The sequence below is a fragment of the Lactuca virosa genome, chromosome 9 (genome assembly GCF_052849685.1).
Source record: "Lactuca virosa cultivar CGN04683 chromosome 9, Lactuca_virosa_CGN04683_v6, whole genome shotgun sequence".
Taxonomy (NCBI): Eukaryota; Viridiplantae; Streptophyta; class Magnoliopsida; order Asterales; family Asteraceae; genus Lactuca; species Lactuca virosa.
In genome coordinates this window covers 45643176-45665939 of record NC_136434.1, presented here as the reverse complement: position 1 = coordinate 45665939, position 22764 = coordinate 45643176, and the positions used below count along the sequence as shown (strand labels likewise).

At 40.5% G+C, this 22764-nt stretch overlaps 1 protein-coding gene across 1 annotated transcript; it reads left to right on the top strand.

Annotated features, from left to right (window-relative positions):
• Positions 1-18878: 18878 nt before the first annotated feature.
• On the top strand, positions 18879-19844 carry LOC145139193 (uncharacterized). The gene has a single exon (XM_079073106.1). The coding sequence runs from the start codon at positions 18879-18881 to the stop codon at positions 19842-19844; it is 966 nt and encodes a 321-aa protein (XP_078929232.1).
• The last annotated feature ends 2920 nt before the right edge of the window (positions 19845-22764 follow it).

Sequence of the window (22764 nt, the reverse complement as noted above, 5' to 3'; positions counted from 1 at the left end):
TGGGCGTACCAATAGTTACGCGGGGCGTACGTAACTGAACACCAAAACCTAATTTTCGGGCTTGAGACCTATATAAACGTCCTTATGGCTTTTGGACCAAACCCTAATCAGCCTCCATAGCCTCATTTTGTCCCTTAACCTCAGATTTCTTTGTGAGTGTGATTCCTGAGCTTAGAAGTGTGTTGGTGGCCATTTTAGAGTGCATTCAAGAAGGAGAAGGTGGTGATCAAGCCTTGGGTGTCATTGAGCTTCTAGATCCTGTATCTAGCTCATCTTGAGGAACTTCTAGAGGTATAAAGTCATGACCTTGTCATCTCTTTTGATTGTTTGAGCTAGGGTTTTGTTATTGAGTTCCTTTTTGGCTTATTGGACCTTCTTTTGTGAGTTGATCAACTCTAGAGATTAGGATTGCTAGATCGAAGCTTTTTGAGCATGTTTGATGCATAAAGGTGCCATCTTGGAGGTTGTTTTGATCCCATGCATAAGTTAGAGGTCTTAAATGAGGTCTTAATGAGAATCATGGAGTATAGGGGTCACTCATGACATGTAAAGGCATAAAGTTGCCAACTTTATGCCTTAGGACATCTTAATGGACTCAAATCTAAAGTTTGATGTTGAAATCTCAAGTATTAAGTACTTGATGGTCGATTGTGCATGTCTAGCTTGTACGCGATGCGTAGTATCGTGTATGCAGCGCGTACTGCTCAATGGGCTAGTACCCTGAACGTACTGGAGTGGAACGCAGGGCGTACGCACTTAGATGAGTTTGGGCCTTGTTTTGGGCTTGTAAGCTTATTGGGCCTGGTCCCATTTAGAGTTTTGGGCTGATATTGTGTTTTGGGCCATAGTTGTTGTGGTTGGGCCTTATTGGGTCATGCTGCCCATTAATGATTTTATCTTGGATCTTAGGCCCATTAGCAAAGGGAAGACTTTTGGGTCATTATGGAAGGGCTTAGGCTTAAGTGTTTAGACTCTTTGATTAGGTTGTGCTATAATACTAATTTAGGGTTAATTGTATCTTTGTTCAGTGTGTGGTTTCGGACTGTTAGACGAGCAGCTTTTGTGTTCAGCAGACTGAGGTGAGTCTTCTCACTACACTCATGGGTCGAAGGCACCAAGGCCGACCCATTAATTGATATGAAATGTTTAGTCATGGACTATGTAATGGTTGCTATTTGATCTATGTGTGAATTATGTGAAGACCATGGGAGGAGCCCATGACACTTGGCAAGACCATGGGAGGAGCCCATGACTCGGGGGTATAAGACCATGGGGGTAGCCCATGACATTCTGATTAAAGACCATGGGGGAGTCCATGTCAACCTTATAAGTATGTGTACATGGCATTGTGTGGTTATATGTTTTGTGTGTTTTGGGAAACTCACTAAGTGTGTGCTTACAGTTTTGTTGGATGTTTCAGGTACTTCTAGCTTTAAGGGCAAGGGCCCGGCTTGAAGGCGTAACATGCACTCTCCAGCATTTTTCCCACTAGTTATTATGGACACTCTGATCTTTCTGAATAATATGTTGATTTATTGAATTTTGGAAACAACTTATGATGGGAATTTCTAATTATTAAACATGGATTGTTAATATTTAAATGAAAATTTTTACTTGAAATTTTGGGTTGTTACAAGTTGGTATCAGAGCTTTAGTTTGAGAGATTCGGGCACACTCTTGAGTGTGTCAGAACTCAAACTGAGGAAATGGTAAAAAAAAATTGTTTTCCAAAATCAAAAGTATAATTTTCTTGACGTTAATTTTGTATGTAAAAGGGGAGAGTGAAATGCGCGTAATCGGACGAGCTCAAGTAAGTATGCCCAATGTTTGAGCCATGGTAAGATATTGATGTTGTATGGATTAATTGCTAAGTGTATGCTTTCAAAGTTGTACATGCTTAGGATTGCATAGCCTTAGAATGAGGGAATATGCCTTATTCCTGTTCCTTGTCTGGTTGTGGTTTAGGGTAGAAGCTTTATTTGACAGTCTATGCCATTCTCTTTGTGTATAAATTGCATGCATAGGGCAACCTGCAATGATTAATCTGAGTTTATGGTTTGGTGAGGGTTGAGAATCCTATAGCAGTCTAGGATCTAAGTTAGTGTTGTGTTTATGAGTCATGATTTGTGATTGGATGATTTAGGGGTATCAGGTATGGCCTTGGGGAAGGTACAGGTAGGTGTGGAAGGTAGTATTGGACCCGTACTACTGAAAGCACAAGACCTGTACCCGAATCTATGGCAGATCTTATAGTTCTTAGGAGCCCAGTGAGGAGGAATCCTTTTCGGTTTCCTTATCTTTGTTAATTGTGACATTTTCAGTTGAGGATGGTGATGATCACGCGAGGTACAGGTTCAGGTTTAGGATCAAGATCAGGTTCAGGCTCTGGTACAGAGCCCATTGATGAGAGGTTGCGCGATCTTATCGCAGCCAAGGTTACTCATGGCATCCTTGACGCTACCCTGGTGATTTTTGGTACCGTCAAGGAGGGCATCATGGATAGCATGGAGGAGCGGCTCAAGTCTTTCCGAGATGAGATTGTTGTAGGCCAGATTGGGGCCCGAGCTTTCTCGTTCTGGGATTTTAATGCGTGTGGAGTGCCTGAATTCTTTGGGGTCAGAGATCCCATCACTAGTCGACGCTGGGTGGCAGACATGGAGAATGCCTAGCGCACGAGCTTTTGCCCCGAGGCGAAAAATGTGGGGTTTTTTCATCTTGTATGTTGAGGGATCGAGCACGAGATTGGTGGGAGGAGGTGACCCGCGAGGTGGGATTCACGGGTGTGGCTGAGATGACTTAGGAGGAGTTTGTGCGGCGGTTTGATCAGGAGTTTGCACCATTCATCGATGTGCAATGTTTAGTGGGAGAGTTTCAGGATTTACAACAGACTACCAAGACTATGGCGGAGATCACCGCCAATTTTAGGGAGAGGGCACTATTGGTTCCGAAGTACGTTGCGGATGAGGAGATGAAGAAGATGAGGTATCATTCCAAGCTGAGGGATAACATTCGGGAGTTTGTGAGCTTTTCGGGGTGCAAGACCCTGAATGACATGGTGGAGAAGTACCGAGAGTGGGAAATTGAGTTGGAGCTCTGGACCAAGCGGAAGCCGGAGCAGGTTCAAGCAGCAGTAGGTCAGGCCAAGAAGCCTAAGACCTCCGATCCTCCCAGCAGGGGCCAGCAGGGTCGTGACCGGTGTGCCAAGTACGGTAAGCCGCACAGTGGAGCCTGTCGAGCAGCAGGCTCAGTATGTTATGCGTGTGGCCAGCCTGGTCACACGAGCCGGGATTGCCCCAAGAAAGGCTTGATTTTTTCCACTGCAACCAGACCGGTCATAAAAAGGTCAATTGTCCGAGGTTGGGTAGAGGAGGAGGAGCAGTGGCGGCGCCTACGCCAGCCACAATGAGGATTACTGACGGCCGGCCGATCAAGGCGGAAGCTCCTGCGGTGAAGAGTCGCGCATTTCAGCTGACTACCGAAGAGGCCCGAGCAGTGCCTGACGTCGTGACTGGTATGTGATCTATTTTTGTCTTGTTTATTTTATTATTATGCTTATGTTGTTTTGATTTTTATATAGGGACCTTTTTGGTCAATGGTTTGTCAGCTCAGATTCTTTTTGATTCGGGGGCTACCCGATCGTTTGTATCTCTTGTGGTCAGCAAGAAGTTTCGTGATGCTCCGAGGACTTTGGATTCCCCACTCGAGGTGCAGATTGCGGATGACCGCACCGTGAGTTCTGTGAGAGTATTTCGGAGGAGTGTTCTGAATATGTTTGGGGAGAGGTTTCCTATCGATTTGGTTCAGATTCCTTTGCGAGGATTGAAGGTGATCATCAGGATGGATTGGTTGGGGCCCAATGGGGCCATGATAGAGTGCGAGCGTCAGTTAGTAAGGGTTTGTACCCCAAGTGGGGGAGAACTTGTTATTCATGGAGAGAGAGCCTCGCACGGGCCAACTCTCTGTTCGGCTGCGAGGGCTAGGAGACTCCTTCAGCAGGGTTGTTGTGGGTTTTTTGGCTTACGTTTCGGATACGAGGGTGGAGGCCACGTCAGATATGATCAAAGTACCGATTGTGCGAGATTTTCCTAATGTATTTCTAGAGGAGTTACCTGGGGTGCCTCCCGATAGTCAAGTGGAGTTCCGTATTGATTTAGTGCCTAGTGCGGCTCTGATAGCTAAGGCGTCGTACCATTTAGCTCCGCCTGAGATACAAACTTTGTCTACACAGCTTCAGGAGTAGCTAGACTGAGGATTCATTCGTCCGAGTAGGTCCCCCTGGGGAGCACCGATCCTGTTCTTAAAAAAGAAGGATGGGTCGCACAGGATATGTATTGATTATCGGGAGCTGAACAAGCTAACGGTGAAGAACCATTATCCGCTTCCAAGGATTGATGATTTGTTCGATCAGCTTCAGGGTGCATCGTGGTTTTCCAAGATTGATCTTCGGTCAGGGTATCATCATATGAGGATTCGGGATGAAGACATACCGAAGACGACGTTCAGAACTCGTTATGGTCATTACGAGTTTGTGATGATGCTATTTGGGCTCACCAATGCTCCAACAGCGTTCATGGACCTCATGAACCGGGTTTGCAGACCGATGTTGGATCAGTTTGTGATTGTTTTCATTGATGATATTTTGGTCTATTATAAGACCAAGGAGTAGCACGAGCAACATTTGAGAGAGGTGTTGGAGACCTTGAGGAGGGAGAGGCTTTGTGCCAAATTTTCCAAATGCGAGTTTTGGTTGCGTGAGGTGCAGTTCTGGGGCACATCATCACCCAAGAGGCTGTTTTGGTAGATCCTGCCAAGATTGAGGCGGTAATGCGTTGGGAGGTTCCGAAAAATGCATCCGAGATCAGGAGTTTCTTGGGATTAGCGGGGTATTATCGGAGATTCATCCAGGATTTCTCCAAAATTGTTGTACCCTTGACCCGTTTGACCAAGAAGAGTGTGACCTTTCGCTGGGTACCAGATCAGCAGTCGGATTTCGAGACATTGAGGCAAAAATTATGTGAGGCCCCGATTCTAGCTTTACCGAGGGATTGGATGATTTTGTAGTGTATTGCGACGCTTCTATTTCAGGATTAGGAGTTGTGCTGATGCAGAGGGGGCATGTAATTGCTTATGCCTCAAGGCAGCTGAAGCCTCATGAGGCGAATTACCCCACTCATGATTTGGAATTAGGGGCAGTGGTATTTGGCCTCAAGATTTGGAGGCGTTATCTATATGGGGTACGATGTACCATCTTCACCGATCACAAGAGTTTGAAGTATTTGATGGATCAACAGAATCTGAACATGCGTCAGAGGAGGTGATTAGATGTGGTGAAAGATTATGATTGTTAGATTCTAACGCCCCGATTCTCAGGTATTGATTTTTATATAAGATTTTCTTGATTTCAAGGTCTAATCAACGAGTTGGTTGCCCTACTCGTCGAGTAGCAGCGGGTTGGTCCACGTGTTTAAGTGACCTACTCGCCGAGTCCAAAGAGGGACTCGACGAGTAGGTGCTGGAGGATGAAACCCTAATTTCTGGGGTTTTGCACCATATTTAAAGGATCATTGGCCTCCACAGCCTCCCCTTCACTGCCCCTTGACACTCTAAAACCATAAATCATGTGTGTGTGCTTCTTTGGTGTGTTTAAGCTTGGAAGAAGGATCTTGGTGAGGAAAAACTTGGGGAAACAAGAGGATTGAAGCAAGGAACTTGTGGGAATCAAGATCTACTTCAGTTAGCATCTTTTGGAACGTATTAAGCTGTTATCTTAACCCCATTTCATTCTAGACCTCTTTTGGGTGGATTTTAGGGCTTTTCTAGCATAATAAGAAGCCATTATTGGGTATAAGCTAAGGTCTGAAGTTGTAACTTCAGATCTGGACTCTCCTTGGTCTCTAAGTCCATAAAGTTTTCAGCTTTGGCAAGCATGAACCTTCCCTCAAGTGTGAGACTTCTTTACAAGCTTAGTTTTGTCATTTTAAGACTTTGGAGCTTTGCATGCACATAAAGTTTGCAACTTTACGTGATAAACATTCCTTGGGAAGCTGGATCTGCAATTTGGAGCCTTAGCATGGCTTAAAAAGCCTCTGTATGGATGAAGGACTGAAGGGACTCGGCGAGTCGCATGGTCGACTCGGCAAGTCCGATGAAGATTGTCGTGGGCTCGGCGAGTCAGATGAGTGACTCGGCAAGTTGGCTAGGGTTTTCCCAACCATTGGACACGTATGAACTCGGCAAGTTATAGGGGGAACCCGACTAGTTGGCCAAGGAGTTTACGGCCACTAACACTAGGAACTCGATGAGTCACTCAAGTGACTCGGCGAGTTGGCGAGTTATGCAAGGAACTTGGCGAGTGGCTGGTTGTACTCGACGAGTTAAGGTCAACATGGACTGTTGACTTTGAAAGTTGACTTTGACTTTGACCAAGGGTTGACTATTGGATTTCTGGGACATTTTGGGAAATTGGAAATTTACAAGCATGGTTCTATGGTGCATTTAGGTGGTGGAGGTTGTACCGGAAATCCAAGAGCTTGAGTTTATCTTCGAGTCGACAGTGTGAGGTGAGTTATCCTCATTATACTCAAGGGACTAAGGCACCAAGGCCATCCCTTTGGATTGTTATCTGGTTATGTTATGTTAGTATGATCTGTTAGATTGGTATCCTAGAGGGTAGGATGATATTATGTGATATGTGATATGACCTGTTAGTTTGGAATCCTAGAGGGTAGGATAATATTATGTGGTATGTGGTACGGTCCGTTAGACCAGTTGTTGTCTATAGACTGTTATGTGATTATCTGTTATATGTGCACATGTTCGTTTGGCGGTTGAGGCTTATCTGCTTTGTGCGAAAGCCAATAGACCTGGGAATTCCAATCTGTTGGTTGTGGGCCGTGAGTATTCCATCCCGAGGATGACTGGACTCATGGTATGTGGGCATTCCATCCTGTTGATTATGGGCCTGGGGTATTCCATCCCGATGATGATTGGACCCATAGTATGTTGGCATTCCAACCGGATGGTTGAGGGCCTGGGGTATTCCAACCCGATGGTTGACTGGACCCATAGTATGCTGTTTCTGATTCTCTTTGTATTGTTGTGAGTATGGGTATATTGGGGGGGGGGGACTCACTAAGCTTTAGGGATTACAGTTTCAGTTTATTGTTTCAGGTACATCAGGGGATCGCGGCAAGGCGAAGGCATGATCGTACAGCTCTTCATGTTTTGTTTATGTTTCTGGAAAAACTATGATATTATACGTTTTGAATACAAAGATGTAATGATTTTAATAGGTTGAAATGTTTTTAAAAGTTCAAATTTGGCATAATTTTTATGGGTGTTACAGACATCTTGTACTATTCGGGGAAGGCCAATGTGGTAGCCGATGCTTTGAGCCGTAAGACAGAAAGTTCTCCGATTCGAGATGTTTGCTTGAGGATGACAGTGATTTCACCTTTATTGGATATGATTAAGGAAGCACATGTGGAGGGTTTAAAAAGGGAGAACTGGAAGATCGAGCGGATTCGGGGGCAAATTCTGTTGTTTGTTCGAGATAGTCGGGGGTTATTGACTCAGTGTAGTAGAGTTTGGGTTCCGGCATCCGGGGGTGTGAGGCAAAGAATCTTGGAGGAGGCGCACAACTCCAAATTTTCTATTCATCCGGGGGCCACCAAGATGTACCGAGACCTGATATTGAGCTATTGGTGGCCCTGCATGAAGCGGAAGGTTGCATGGTTTGTTGAGCGGTGTTTAACCCGTAGGAAGGTCAAAGCCAAACATCAGAGGCCTAACGGCAAGATGATGCCGCTACCTATTCCCATGTGGAAATGGGAAGAGATCACCATAGATTTTATTACGAATCTACCTAAGACGACGCGGGGTGTGGATTCCATTTGGGTTATAGTGGACAGTTTGACCAAGAGTGCACATTTTATTCCGATTTCCGAGAGTATCTCCGCCGAGAAATTAGCAGACATTTATGTGCGGGAGGTGGTGATCAGGAACGGGGTGCCGGTATCTGTGGTCTCGGAACACAATGTTCGTTTCACCTCCAGATTTTGGAGGAAGTTTCACGAGGAGTTGGGTACTTAGTTGCATTTCAACACTGCTTACCACCCCCAGACTGATGGACAGAGCGAACGGACGATCCAGACGCTCGAGGATATGCTTCGGGCATGTGTATTGGACTTTGGGGGGGGAGTTAGGATACTTACCTCCCTCTAGCAGAGTTCTCATATAACAATAGTATCATGCTAGTATTGACCGACCCCCATTTGAGATGTTGTATGGTCGGAGGTGTAGGACTCCAGTTTGTTAGGGGGAGGTTGGGCACAGAGTTATGAGAAGCACTGAGGTGATGCTTAAGACCACCGAGTTGATTCAACAAGTGCGTGACAGGTTGCAAGTCGCGCAGAGTCGTCAGAAAATTTATGCTGACCGACGTCGTTCGGATCTCGAGTTTCAGGTGGGAGATTTTGTCTTGCTGAAGGTGTCACCTTGGAAGGGTGTCGTTCATTTTCGGAAGAGGGGCAATCTGGGAACCCGATTTATCGGTCCGTTAAAGATTGATGCCCGGGTCAACAGGGTTGCTTATCGATTGGAACTTCCGGATGAGCTCAGTCAGATCCATAACACCTTCCATGTGTCTCAGCTCCGGAAGTGTATATCAGATGAGTCTGCAGTTATTTCATTGGATGATATTCAGGTAGATGAAAGCCTGAATTATGTTGAGAAACCCGTCACAGTGTTGGATAGGAAGACTAAGGCTCTTCCTAACAAAGAGGTGAAGCTGGTGAAGGTGCAATGGCAGCATCGAAGAGGCTCCAAATGGACTTGGGAGTCGGAGGACGAGATGACAAAGCATTATACGGATCTTTTCACATCAGCAGACTTCGAGGACGAAGTCTAGTTCAAGTCGGGATTCAGGTATTTACACTTCTTACCCCTAGCATGAAAGTCATTGTAAAAGTTGGTCCTTTAGTACGTTGGGCGTACTTAAGGAGTAGGCTTAGCGTACTAAGGATGCGTGGATCGCGAAGGTTCAGCATGTACGCTAAGTGTACCAGTGGTTTTTGGGGGGCGTACGTGATTGAACACCAAACCCTAATTTTCGGGCTTGAGACCTATGTAAACGTCCTTATGGCTTTTGGACCAAACCCTAATCAGCCTCCATAGCCTCATTTCGTCCCTTAACCTCAAATTTCCTTGTGAGTGTGATTCTTGAGCTTAGAAGTGTGTTGGTGGCCATTTTAGAGTGCATTCAAGAAGGAGAAGGTGGTGATCAAGCCTTGGGTGTCATTGAGCTTCTAGATCCTGCATCTAGCTCATCTTGAGGAACTTCTGGAGGTATAAAGTCATGACCTTGTCATCTCTTTTGATTGTTTGAGCTAGGTTTTTGTTATGGAGTCCCTTTTTTGGCTTATTGGACCTTCTCTTGTGAGTTGATCAACTTTAGAGATTAGGATTGCTAGATCGAAGCTTTTTGAGCATGTTTGATGCATAAAAGTGACATCTTGGAGGTTGTTTTGATCCCATGCATAAGTTATAGGTATTAAATGAGGTCTTAATGAGAATCATGGAGTATAGCGGTCACTCATGACATGTAAAGGCATAAAGTTGCCAACTTTATGCCTTAGGACATCTTAATGGACTCAGATCTAAAGTTTGACGTTGAAATCCCAAGTATTAAGTACTTAATGGTCGATTATGCATGTTTAGCTTGTACGTCATGCGTAGTATTGTGTACGCAGCGCGTACTGCTCAAGGGGCTAGTACGCTAAGCGTACTGGAGTGGTACGTAGGGCGTACGCACTCAGATGGGTTTGGGCCTTGTTTTGGGCTTGTAAGCTTATTGGGCCTTATTCAGCGTTGGTCCTGGTCCCATTTAGAGTTTTGGGCTGATATTGTGTTTTGGGTCATAGTTGTTTTGGTTGGGCCTTATTGGGCCATGCGGCCCATTAATGATTTTATCTTGGATCTTAGGCCCATTAGCGAATGGAAGACTTTTAGGTCATTATGGAAGGGATTAGGCTTAAGTGTTTAGACTCTTTGATTAGGTTGTGCTATAATACTAATTTAGGGTTAATTGTATCTTTGTTCAGTATGTGGTTTCGGACTGTTAGACGAGCAGCTTTTTTGTTCAGCAGACTGAGGTGAGTTTTCTCACTACACTCATGGGTCGAAGGCACCAAGGCCGACCCATTAACTGATATGGAATTCTTAGTCATGGAATATGTAATGGTTGCTATTTGATCTATGTGTGAATTATGTGAAGACCATGGGAGGAGCCCATGGCACTTGGCAAGACCATGGGAGGAGCCCAGGAGGTGGCTCTTGGCACTTGTGTGTAAGACCTGGGTTTTGGCCCCTAGCTTGGCAAGGAAAGACTATGATACAACTCATGGCATGATAGTAATTGTAAGACTATGGATGACACATATCATTCTCTATTATATGTATAGTATGTGGTATTTTGGGGAAGTCACTAAGCTTTGTGCTTACGGTTTCATGTTTATGGTTTTAGGTACTTCCGGTTCCAAAGGGAAGGGCCCGGTGTGACTGCACAACATCCCCTAGAGTTTTCCGCATCGGCTATTTATGATTTTTACTCTGATGTTTAAATGATATATTCACTTTGATTGGTTTGGAACAACTCGTTTGTATGGTTAATTGTTTTTAAAATGAAAATTTTACTATGAATTTTTAGGACGTTACAACTTGGTATCCGAGCCTTGGTTTGATGGATTCGGGTACACTCTCCGGTATGTATGAACTCAAACTGAGGAACTGGTAATCTTTTTTAAGGAAAATAAGTTTTCTAAAAAGATTTTTTTATAAAGAAGAAGGGGTGTGATGCGTGCAATCAGCCGAGCTCAAGTAAGTGATTTCCAAAATACCCATACAAGTGAATATGTTATATGATATGGAATGTTTGCATGCTAGGATAAGGCTAAGGATACCTTCAGGAATTGCATGATAGATTGGCCTGTTGTAGGCTAGAAGGAATTGGATGCTATGTTAGAATTTGAATATATATTGGTGCAAGTGATTTCAAAGTGTATGCTTTAAAAATTATATATGATTAGGATTACATAGCCCTAGAATGACTAATTTAGCTTTACTTCCTGTTGTTCATCTGGTTGTGGTCCTAGGGTAGAATCATTTATTCAACAGTCTATTTGATCCAGTAGTGTGTATAATTTGCATGCATAAGGTAACCGACATCGTTAGTGGAAGTTCATAGCATCGTAGCAACAAGTGAGTTTAAGTTTTACTGCACGAATGTTGCTTTCTTTGTGCTTTGTGGGACTCTTGTTGATGTGAGTTAACTATTAAGTGAATATGTTAAGTTACAGCTGCAAAGGTTAAATAATCTCAGAGTGATTGATTTGGCCTTATTGTACAGCTCTCATGAGTCTAACCAATGTAGGGTTGAGTCCTTTAGTCAAAGGATTATCTAAGCTTTGTTGCATGTAATTGTATTCATGAAGTAGTTAAATGACATAAGTGGGAGTTCTTCAGCAGCTGATGGCAGCGTGAGGTGAGGTTCCTCGGAGATCCTAGGAAGTGTTTAAGTGGGTTGGATGCGATGTTTAGTGGGTACTTGGAGTATTAGTTTGAGAAAATAACTTAAAGGATTCGGGATAATTCTTGAGGAAAGTATGGATAGCTGTGGAAGGTAGTATTGGGCCCGTACTACTGAAAGTACGTGATCCGTACTCGAATCAAGGAAAATTTAGGGGATTCTAAAGAGATGATTGAGGGTAGATTGTATGGTTTGGCACCATGATTCATTGTGATGTGTTTCCGCCTTATTTGGTATATCGGTTATGGTTGATCAGGCGGAGGATGGGTCTGGTAATTGTTTCGGCCTTAGTGGGCATGTTAGCTTGGGTTGAATAGTGCAGACCTAGATAGTAATTTTGAGGTCTCGAGGGCCTTGCTCGAGGTAGTGCTAGTTGAGTCACGAGACTAAAAAAGGAAGCGATTGTGATGATCGGCTCGAGGATTGCAGCTAGAGGCAGAGAGATTGGCTGATGGATTAGGATGTCACTATCTACGACAGGGGTTATGTTCTTCTAGCTTTCTATTTTCAGAGGAAAGGGAGAGCAGACATGTGATTTTCAGAGTTGGGATGTAGACTCGTCATGGGGCTAGATAGTTGCAGGTTTTGGGGACATGTATGGCACTGTGGGAATACACAAGAGGACTCTTGTGGTATGGTTGCCTTTAGATGGGATTAAGGGTCTTATTTCTTTGAATATGGTCAGGTCAAGTGCTATTTGATTGTTTCAGGTGATCAGGGAAGTGAACTGGGAATGACAACTTGTGTTGTCTCTGATGTATCTTGACTAAGAGAATGATGCTTCTGGTATTCATGAATGATGCTCGCGATGAATTGTTTGTTTTGGATTTATAGGTGGGGTGTGCGGTAGTCTATTTTTTTTAGATAAAGAATCAATGATGTGAATAAACCGTCAGAATTATTGCTTGTGCATCTGAATGGGATTCTTAGTGTTAGGGGCGGTTATGCTTGGGAAGTTTCCAAGGTCTTCATCTGAGATTCAAAATCTCTTTAAGGTTAGTTGGAATTTGTATGGAGGATCATCTTGCATTGTGTTATACATTCCGAGGGCCAAGGATGGTATGCACCGGGTTGAACCGGTTCTAGGCATCAGCTCGGGAGGCGACGGTTAGTAGCGGCGTGAGCACTAGGTAGGAGTGAACTGAGTGTTTTGCTTGGAGGATCAGCAACCAGATTGATTTTAATGGTATCAGCGCAATGGTCCAGAGGAGGTTGTAGTATAAGTTCATCGGATTTGGGAATTCGATATGGTCGAGGTCTTCAAGGTTGATAGGAATAAGGGATTGATCAGCATGCAGGTTCAAGGTGAGTTGCTGTCAGATTCATATTTTCAGGGATATGCGTATGCTCCTTGCATCCGAGGATTCTAGGAAAAGATCTCGTTGTAGTCGGTTGTCCCTTCTAGGACAATGGAGATAGAGTCTAGAGGTACTTGTGTCGCTCAGGTGGGATTCCAGTTATAGGGTTGGTTAGCTCGTTAGATTGATTTCTATCGCTAGTAGGGTAAGAACCGTTGTGATCTATAAACTTCTGGGTGTGGGTGATGCATTTTCACATGAAGTTGTTTAGTGGTTGAGATTGTTCGAGGATTCCGGTTTATCTTATGACCGGTAAAGGAAGGAGGGGGTGTCAAGGATAAAATGGGTGTCGTTTTGGTCTGAATAGGAAGTTCGAATGGTTATTAAGACTGTTATTGTGTAGTTGAATCCAAGTAGGGGAGAAACGTTTGGGAATTAATGGAAATATTTCCAAATACGGGTCAGCAATTCCATAAATAAGGACAAATAAGTAACAATTTGGGTTAGGGGTATGAGTCAATGATTATGCCATGGATAATGTCATTGTTCAGTTGTAACCAGGGAAGCAAAGATTGAAGATTCAAGGGTTATCACATTTAAAGACATGAAGCAACGACAGTGGCGCAAGGCGGATTTGTGGCTAGTCTCAGGTTGAGGGTTGTGTTAGGACTTCTCTGTCTGTTCTTGTCTGATGAAGGCCTTAAGGTTTGAAGCACGACTTGAACGCCTGTTGAGGATCAACATATTAGATTTTTTGCTTGTATTGATTCATGGCTAAGTTTTCTCGAGGATAGGTGGCAAGACCATGGTATGGAACCATGGCAGTATGAGAGTATTGTAAGACTGCGGAGTAGACCGTAGCATTCACTAGATTGATAGGCAGTGGTAGAAGTGTTGTAAGACTGCGGTGTGGCCGTAACATTCACTAGGTTGGACGGCAGTATGGAAGTGCTGTAAGACTGTGGGGTGGCTGTAGCATTCACTAGGCTGGCTGGCAGTATCGAAGTGTTATAAGACTACGGTGTGGGTCATAGCATTCACCAGGTCGATGAGCAGTTATCAGAGTGTTGTGAATCTACGATTTGGTTCGTAGCCTTCACTAGTTAGAGTTAGACCATGGCAGGAAGGGTTGTGAGACTGTGGGTGGGCGACATCATTCATGGGATTGAGGAAGGTTGTAGGCCGATTTAGGGCCAGGTGTGATGTAAGACTGCAGCTGGGCCGATTATGTCGTCCCTTGAGGACTGTTGGAGCCAAGTTGGCCAGCAAGCTAGGATAGCTTTTGTCAGATAGACTCTTGATTGGAGTCTCATAGTGCTGTCGTATGGAAGGCTATCGGCTTCAGTAACCGGTTGGAAATTCGGTACATCAGTTAATTGGTAGGTTAGCTCGGAAATCAGGAGGTTTCGGATAGATCAAAAATGCGAAGGTTTGATTATCAGGATGTGATTATGCGTTGGTATGGCACCAATGATTGAGACTTGTGTTGGTAGTCGCCTTTGTTTCAGGAGCAGAGTTATCGGCGTCGGCGAATGCACACATATTTTGTTTTCCAGTATCAGTGGGATAATTCAATGTCAGAGGAGTTTATTGGTCCGGGTTGCAGAGTGGAGTCGTTATGGTCATGAATCGGAATGATTTCGTCTGCCTGGAAGTCAGACATGGTCTTGGGGTTTTCAGATTTGGGGCAGAGTAGTGATGGCTACTCTTTATTGGTTAGGTTGGTATGACATGGTTCGCTTCTTCGTCAGGATAAGAGATTTCTGCTAAGAATGGGATTTAATAGCAGTATTGGAAGACAGTCGACTGTAAGAGATGACTGTTCAGTCTAATTAAGAGCTCAGGATGTTCGGACAGGCTTGACCGGTGCAGCAGAGGGAGTAGTAGGAGATGATTTCGGGCATGGAATCTAATTTAAGCGAGGGAGAGTTGTAACACTCTTTTTCCAAGATGGGTTGATTTAGGGTTTCAAGGAGTCAAAAGGTCGATATTCGGAGAAAATCGAGTGTCACGACGAAACCATTGAGTGGTCACGACGTGACAAGCGTAAGTATGTAAAATTGTGTTCGGGACCAATCTCACGACGTGAGACATAAGGGCTCATGACGTGAGAACTGCTGCAACCGAAACCCATTACCCTTTTAGGGTTTCCTTCGTATTTAAGCCCCTCTAAGTCATTTTAGGGTTCATTATCAGCCCCCAACACCCTTTTACCTCATAAAAACCCTAACCCTAATTCCTTGGTTGATTCTTGGTCTTTTGGAGCATTTCGTGGCTTGAAGAAGAAGAGAAGAAGGAGAAGAAGGTGCTCTATTGATGAAGCTTACAAGGAGACATCATCATCATCATCTCATCTTGTTTCTGGACCTTTGCAAGTGGAAAAGACTCAAACTTTCTTGCTTAAGGTGGTTAGATCTAAGTTATTGTCCCATTTTTTCATGTCCAAGCCAGTTTGAAAGGAAGGAATACATAAAGTTGGCAACTTTATGCTTTCTAAGGGTCCCCTGAGTATGATAGTGTTCAGATCTAGGAGTTGGTTTATTATTGGATCCATACATGAGAATTTTGGGTAGAATCCCTTCATTTTGACCTAGAATGAATGGAGGACATGCATAAGGCATGCATGTCCATAAAGTAATAATTTTTATGGACCTTTGGAGTCCCCTTTGGCTTCTGGAAAAGTTGGAGTAAAATGCTTAATGGATTAAGGACTTAAATCTTTGGATTTTGGCTTCAGACTGTGCTCACGACGTGAGACACAAGGTCTCACGACGTGAGAATGAAAGAACTTGTTTTCTGCTGAGCTTTTGAGGCATACGTCGTGATAGCAGGATGTTCACGTTGTGAGTCCAACTCAAATGATTTTTACAAGACTGAGTTGGCTGAGTTGGGCCGAGTCGAGTTGGAATCGGACTGATTGGACTCTCACGATGTGACCAAGGACTGGTCATGACGTGAGGCCTGATAATTGGCATTGCGGGTTGTTGACTTTGACTTTGACTGTTTACTTTTGGCATGGGTTGACTTTTGGTCAAATTTCTATTTTTAGAAGGTAGACTTAGGGTTTACCTTGTGTGAAATGTTAGGAGGTGTTTAACATCCCATCATTTGGCAGTGAGAGCCGTTAGCTATGGTCAACGTGACATTGAGCTGAGCTTTAGATGATTTTGTGAGTCAGGTGAGTCTCCTCATTGTACTTGTGCGTCGAAGGCACCAATGTCGACCCATTGGATTATGTTATGTAGGAAGACCAGGGGGTGGCCCCTGTCAATTGTATGAAAGACCTAGATATGGCTCCCGAAAATTTATATGCAAGACCAGGGTCTTGACCTTGGCAATGATATGTGGGATGCTAGTTGTCTTTGTGATACTTGCATGGAAGATCAGGAGGTGGCTCTCGGCACTTGTTTGTAAGAACTGGGTTTCCCCCTGGCTTGGAAAGGAAAGACCATGATACGACTCATGACATTATGGTAATTGTACGACTATGGATGACACATATCATTCTCTATTCTATGTATGGTATGTGGTATTTGGGGGAACTTACTAAGCTTTGTGCATACAGTTTCATGTTTATGGTTTCAGGTACTTCCGGTTCCAAAGGGAAGGGCCAAGCGTGACTGCACATCATCCCCCAGAGTTTTCCGCATCGGCTGTTTATGATTTTTACTCTGATGTTTAAATGATATATTCACTTTAATTGGTTTTGGAACAACTCGTTTGTATGGTTTACTGTTTTTAGAATGAAAATTTTACTATGAATTTTTGGGACGTTACAAACCTGTAAAACCCTATCTACATATAAATTAGGGTAAATTGTACCCAAACCTATAAACAAACACGTCTAGAAACATATCTAAAGACAAAGTCATCTAGAAACCACCAACAAGCCAACCACAAACCCACACAACAAAACCACACATATCAAAAACATTTGACACACTCACACGAATCATACAATTTGTCATACGTACATGGATCAAAAACATATTATGATATAATCGATCCATGAACACACAACACTAAACCACCAAACCAAACCTACAAAAAATAAGCAAGCAAGGGAAATGGTGTTTGAGGATGGTGGAGGTGTGTGATGATGAAGTATAACCAATAGTGAAAACAAGTGATGATGGCTGTAACTTATGGTTAAATTGTAGATTAGGGTATATATATATATATATATATATATATATATATATATATATATATATATATATATATATATATATATATATATATATATATATATAGGGAAGAGTTATTTGGAAAACAAAAAAACCCTAAAAATCATAAAAATGCATAAAAAAAATACTTAGAGATCACAAATTTTTTTTTTGAAAATATCGCAGCTTTTTATACAAAATCGGTGAAAAAAATTTTGAAATTTTTTTTTTTACAAAAAAAAAAATGATTTTTTATTTTTTTTTCAGCGAATTTCAACAAAAACCTGCGATTTTTTATAAAAAAAATTCAAAAATATTTTTTGTGATCTCTAAATATTTTTTTTATGCATTTTTATGATTTTTAGGGTTTTTTTAGGGTTTTTTGTTTTCCATAGAACCTAAACACACACACACACACACATATATATATATATATATATATATATATATATATATATATATATATATATAAGAGAGGGATAAAGAAAGAAAGAAAGAGAAAGAGAAGCAAATATTAGGGTTTATAAATAGAAATAGAAGAGTGTAAAATGTGCTCATCGGACGAGACAATGTCAAAAGAGGGATCTGTGTCTGAGTGTGCATGTAATTTGCATGTGAGTAGTATGAGTGTACTTTTTATGCATCAAACCACACCATCTTAAGGGTTTACGTTAACCCGTCTCATGACCTATGCAGGAGGTCAATCACGATACATTATGTTTTAGGGGTGATGTCTTTATGGCCAAGATAAGTTCTTTTTAGATGAAAGTCGATCCCATAACCATACATACATTATATAATAGTATACATATATTATCAAGTGAATAATTTTTTGGATAAAAAATCGTTAAATTCTCGGAACAAATATAAAGATGTATATTTCAACTTTTAACAATGCAAATATAAAAACATTGCTCACGTTATATAAGAATTTTTAGTTGGTAAATTAGATAATAGTATCTTTTGATTCTCCATGATTCATGAATCATCATATTAAAGCATAAGAATTGAGATGCCCGAACAATAAAATGTATGTGTTTCGTATCCAGCCCTAGGAAAGACTAGTAAAAGTTTCACGTATAGCCCGCCCGTATAGGGTGAATAACCAAGCTAAGTTTTTAGTACCCAATTTAAAATTAACTTGGGCCTGAAATCCCACACTACCTGTTGCATTCCATTTTTTAGCAAGTAAATAAGGTTAGAGTCTCTTAACCAAAGAATGTTAATTAAAATTAAGATTTTTTGAAAAACAAATTGGTAATTGTTAGTGGTTGCTAATATTGAATATCTGATGGGATGATAACACAAATGATTGGCAAGGTAGTCGCCTTCTTTCAAGACTTGCAATTTTGGCCCCACATTTCAGTTAAAAACTGTTGCATTATGATTTTATTATTATGTTTTGATTAATAGTTTATTTATTTTATGTAAAATATATTTTCATATTAAAAATATTTAAGTAATGCTTACTGAACTAACCTAAATATTATAAAATACATTAGTACAAATTTAATAAACAGCAGACATAAAAGAACTATAGTGAATATATATATATATATATATATATATATATATATATATATATATATATATATATATATATAGGTTCATATGTGGATGAACAATTATTGTGTGGATGTAGGGATTAGTATGAACCAATCATTTTACAATATTAATTTTGGTAAAATAAATAATTAAATCCTTAATCCCTTTTATTTAGGTAATTAATTTAATGATTCATTGGTATGGAATCGGTTATCTCCGACGACTCAGGTTTCACTTAAATATATTCTTTTGATTTGTGTGCAACAAGAAGAAGCGAAAACGATAATGAAGAAGCTATGCGATACAATCTCGGAATTGGCTTCAAGTATCCTGCCTGATAACGGTTGGCCGAAACTGTTGTCGTTTATGTTTCAGTGCGTTTCTTCCGATTCTCCCAAGCTTCAAGAATCTACGTTTTTGATATTTGCGCAGTTGACACAATACATTGGGGAGACTTTAATTCCACACATAAAGCATCTTCATGGCGTGTTTTTACAGTGCTTGACTAAGTCGGGGAGCTCAGACGTGAGGATTGCTGCTTTGGGTCCTGTAATTAATTTTATTCAGTGTTTTTCGAGTTCTGGTGATAGGGATCGGTTCCAGGATTTACTTCCAGCGATGATGACGACTTTGACTGAAGATTTAAATGGCGGACAAGAGGCTACTGCTCAAGAGGCATTGGAATTGTTGATTGAGTTGGCAGGGACTGAGACTAGGTTCTTGAGGAGGCAGTTAGTGGAGGTGGTGGGGTCTATGTTGCAGATAGCTGAAGCAGATACTCTAGAAGAGGGCACACGACACCTAGCCATTGAGTTTATGATCACGCTAGCAGAGGCTAGAGAGAGGGCACCTAGTATGACGAGGAAGTTGCCACAATTTATCAGCAGGTTGTTCTGTATTTTATTGCAGATGTTGCTGGATGTCGAGGATGAACCTGCTTGGCATACTGTTGAAAATGAGGACGAAGATGCAGGAGAGTCAAGTAATTATAGTGTTGGGCAGGAGTGCTTGGATCGGTTGGCTATTGCTCTAGGTGGGAATACCATTGTCCCTGTTGCATGTGAACAGTTGTCGGCTTACTTGGCTGCCCCTGAGTGGCAGAAACATCATGATGCACTTATCGCTCTTGCACAGATAGCAAAGGGATGCTCAAAGGTAGCAATATTTTTGGAATTTGTTATATCACTTTTGGTCAAGTTTGATTGTTCAACGCATCATTTGTTTAACATGCAAATAAGTGCATTTTTATGATTGGATTAGTTTGCCTAGATATGAACCTTTTCACATACTTATTATTTCCTTGCATTTTGTTTGTGTTTGTTATAATGTTATGTCATGCAAGTAGTCTACATTCTTTTAGAATACCTCACATTCTTTTAAAAAATACATCACATTCTGTAAGATTATTGCATATTCTTTAAGAATTCTAATTCTTTTGATATAGTTTTCCAATAAGAATGATTTTGATTCTTCATTCTTTATTTGTCGTCACATCAAATGAAGAGTTTTCTTTTAAGAATTGTTTCAAATTTAGAAAAAATTTACTATGTTGTTTTTGTAATTCTTTTAAAATTATGTTTTGTTTTAAAGAATATTTATAAATATTCTTTAAGAATGCTCTTCAATTTGAAATTATATTTTTGGAGGGGACCGGAAAAATATACAAGTTTTCTTTAAGTATTATAAATAATAATTAATATAATTAATTTGATTTGGATAAGTTTCCTAAATTTATGGATTTGATTAATTAATTGCCTAAAATGATGATATAAAAAAAGTGTATATTACTCCAAAATGATTGGTCCGAAATTGTCCTTACGTCCACACAATAGATGTTATCCACATATTATATATATATATATATATATATATATATATATATATATATATATATATATATATATATATGACGTAGTTTGACCTATTACAAATAATTATTATTTTTTATTATTTAAATTATGAATAATTCTATACAATGTTAATATATTACTGAATAATTATTAACTATAAACAGAGCCGATCCGTTAACTTTAAAGTGTGTGCGAAAAATAAAAATAGGCCTTTGAATATATAATTTATTATTATATATATATTAAAGTTATGAAAGATTTTAACAGTAAAGTGACACCTTTTTTGTCAATTTTGGTCCTCCAACTTACAACATTGACCCTTCATCTTTATGTTTTTGTTCACAAACAACCCTTTCACTTTGGTTTGAATTTTTCATAACCCTCGCCTTTTATTACAAATTATTAGTATTTTGTCTTTTCGCAGAAATGGTCCCTCATCATTATTATTATTATTGTTAGACAGAATTACACGATTGGTCCCTGTGGTTTACCAGATTTAACATTCTCTTTTTGGTTTTAAATTAATGTTTTATTTATTAGAAAATACCCACCCACCATCTTCCATCACCACCACCACCACCGCCGCCAAAATTACATAAATGGTCCATATGGTTTACCCATGGTGACAAATTCAGTCCCTACTACCTGAAAAGACCAAATTACCCTCACATTAACGGACAAAAAGCAACCAACATGCTACTTTACTTTACAAAGCAATACCTTCCGACCTCGGCAACGCCTCAGAATCTTTTCTAGTTTATCTAATAAAAATCATTGATAAGTTGACAAGGGTTACAAAATTAAGCAAAAGAAACATGTGTCATTGATCCGTAAGTAATCCTTATTAATCGGTTACTAATCCGTCGCCAATAATAATATACGTAAAAAAATCAGGCCTCTAAATGACACATACCCTATGTGGTGGCACACACCACACATACATAGGGTTGGCCTGACTATAACTAATTACAATATTTGTTAACATGTATAAAGTTGTTGTCGTGTCAATAAAACCCATTTCTGATAGAGCAATGCAATTTGTATTAGAATGCTATAGAGGTAAATGAAAAAGCTAATATGGTACACTTGAAAGACCACTGACATTGCATTTACTTGGATAGTTTAAAGGGTTGTTATTCAAATGTAACAACTGAATCAATCAACATTCAATACGTGTAATCCGTGTAATCCAGTCTTTGAATGACCTCTAAAAAAAAAACTTCTAAATAATTAAGGAACCTACTTTCTCCAAACAATCAAGCGATTAGAGTTACACAACACTTAATGGTTCCAGTTTATCGATCAACCCTTAGGAAAAAACTGAAACAAGATGAGGTTCTAAAACAAGAAAAAAATATTTATAAATGATAAAGCCAAATTAAATACATATAGTCCAAGTGACAAATGTCCTAGTATCAATCATTGTGTATATGTGAACATGATTTTATAATTAAGTTTTGATATCATATGATACATCTAGATTTCAATCTTGAAACTAATGTGTACTGAGCGGATGTGATCGAATAACATACATATTCATCATTTAAATTCATAAGTTATATTTTCTAAAAGATGACCAAACTCACAAGACACGTAAAATTATGTTTAAACGTGCACATACATGATATTGAAATTCTCAAAATTAACCCATAGCTAACAGCTACAAATGTATATTGTTGCACAACTCTATGCTTGCATGCATATTTATCTCATATACCAATTCCATACATAGCTTAAAGTCCTAAATAACCATGATGAGTAGTTGTGCATTCGTCATTGTTTACTTGTTTCATACATGCATTTCACGACCAAAAGATTTAGGGTAGATATACATTGTATATATGTCAATCTTTATGTATGACATATCATTGCCTTTTCTCCATCAATTATTGGCTTGTTGAAGTAGTACACAAATGCTTTCATCATGTACATTTGTATTAGTTTTACATAAGAAAACCACGCAAATCTTTTATTGTCATCCATATATCGTTGCTAATCAAAACTCATCACCTTCTTTTGTCATCCATGTTAGCCAGTTGTCATACGAGATTACGTCTCACTTTAACCCTTCTTTTATTCTTGATTTGGCTTTTTACGTGAAAAATAACCCCCTCCCGACCTCTCCTGTTCTGTTTAAAACACGTATGCCCTAAACCTGAATAATATGACTTCTTGAGCCACAAGTATTATGATGGAATTCAATCAACAAAATTAACTAAAAGTGTTTACATTTTACTCTTAAGTGTTAAGTGCATTATTATAAGTGCCATGTCTGTAATCTTGTAAGAATCATGGTGTTTAGTTTATAGTAGCTATTTATT

Bases quoted from the DNA above. Each gene is read 5' to 3' on its own strand.
- LOC145139193 (XM_079073106.1), top strand. From the start codon at position 18,879: ATGAAGAAGCTATGCGATACAATCTCGGAATTGGCTTCAAGTATCCTG.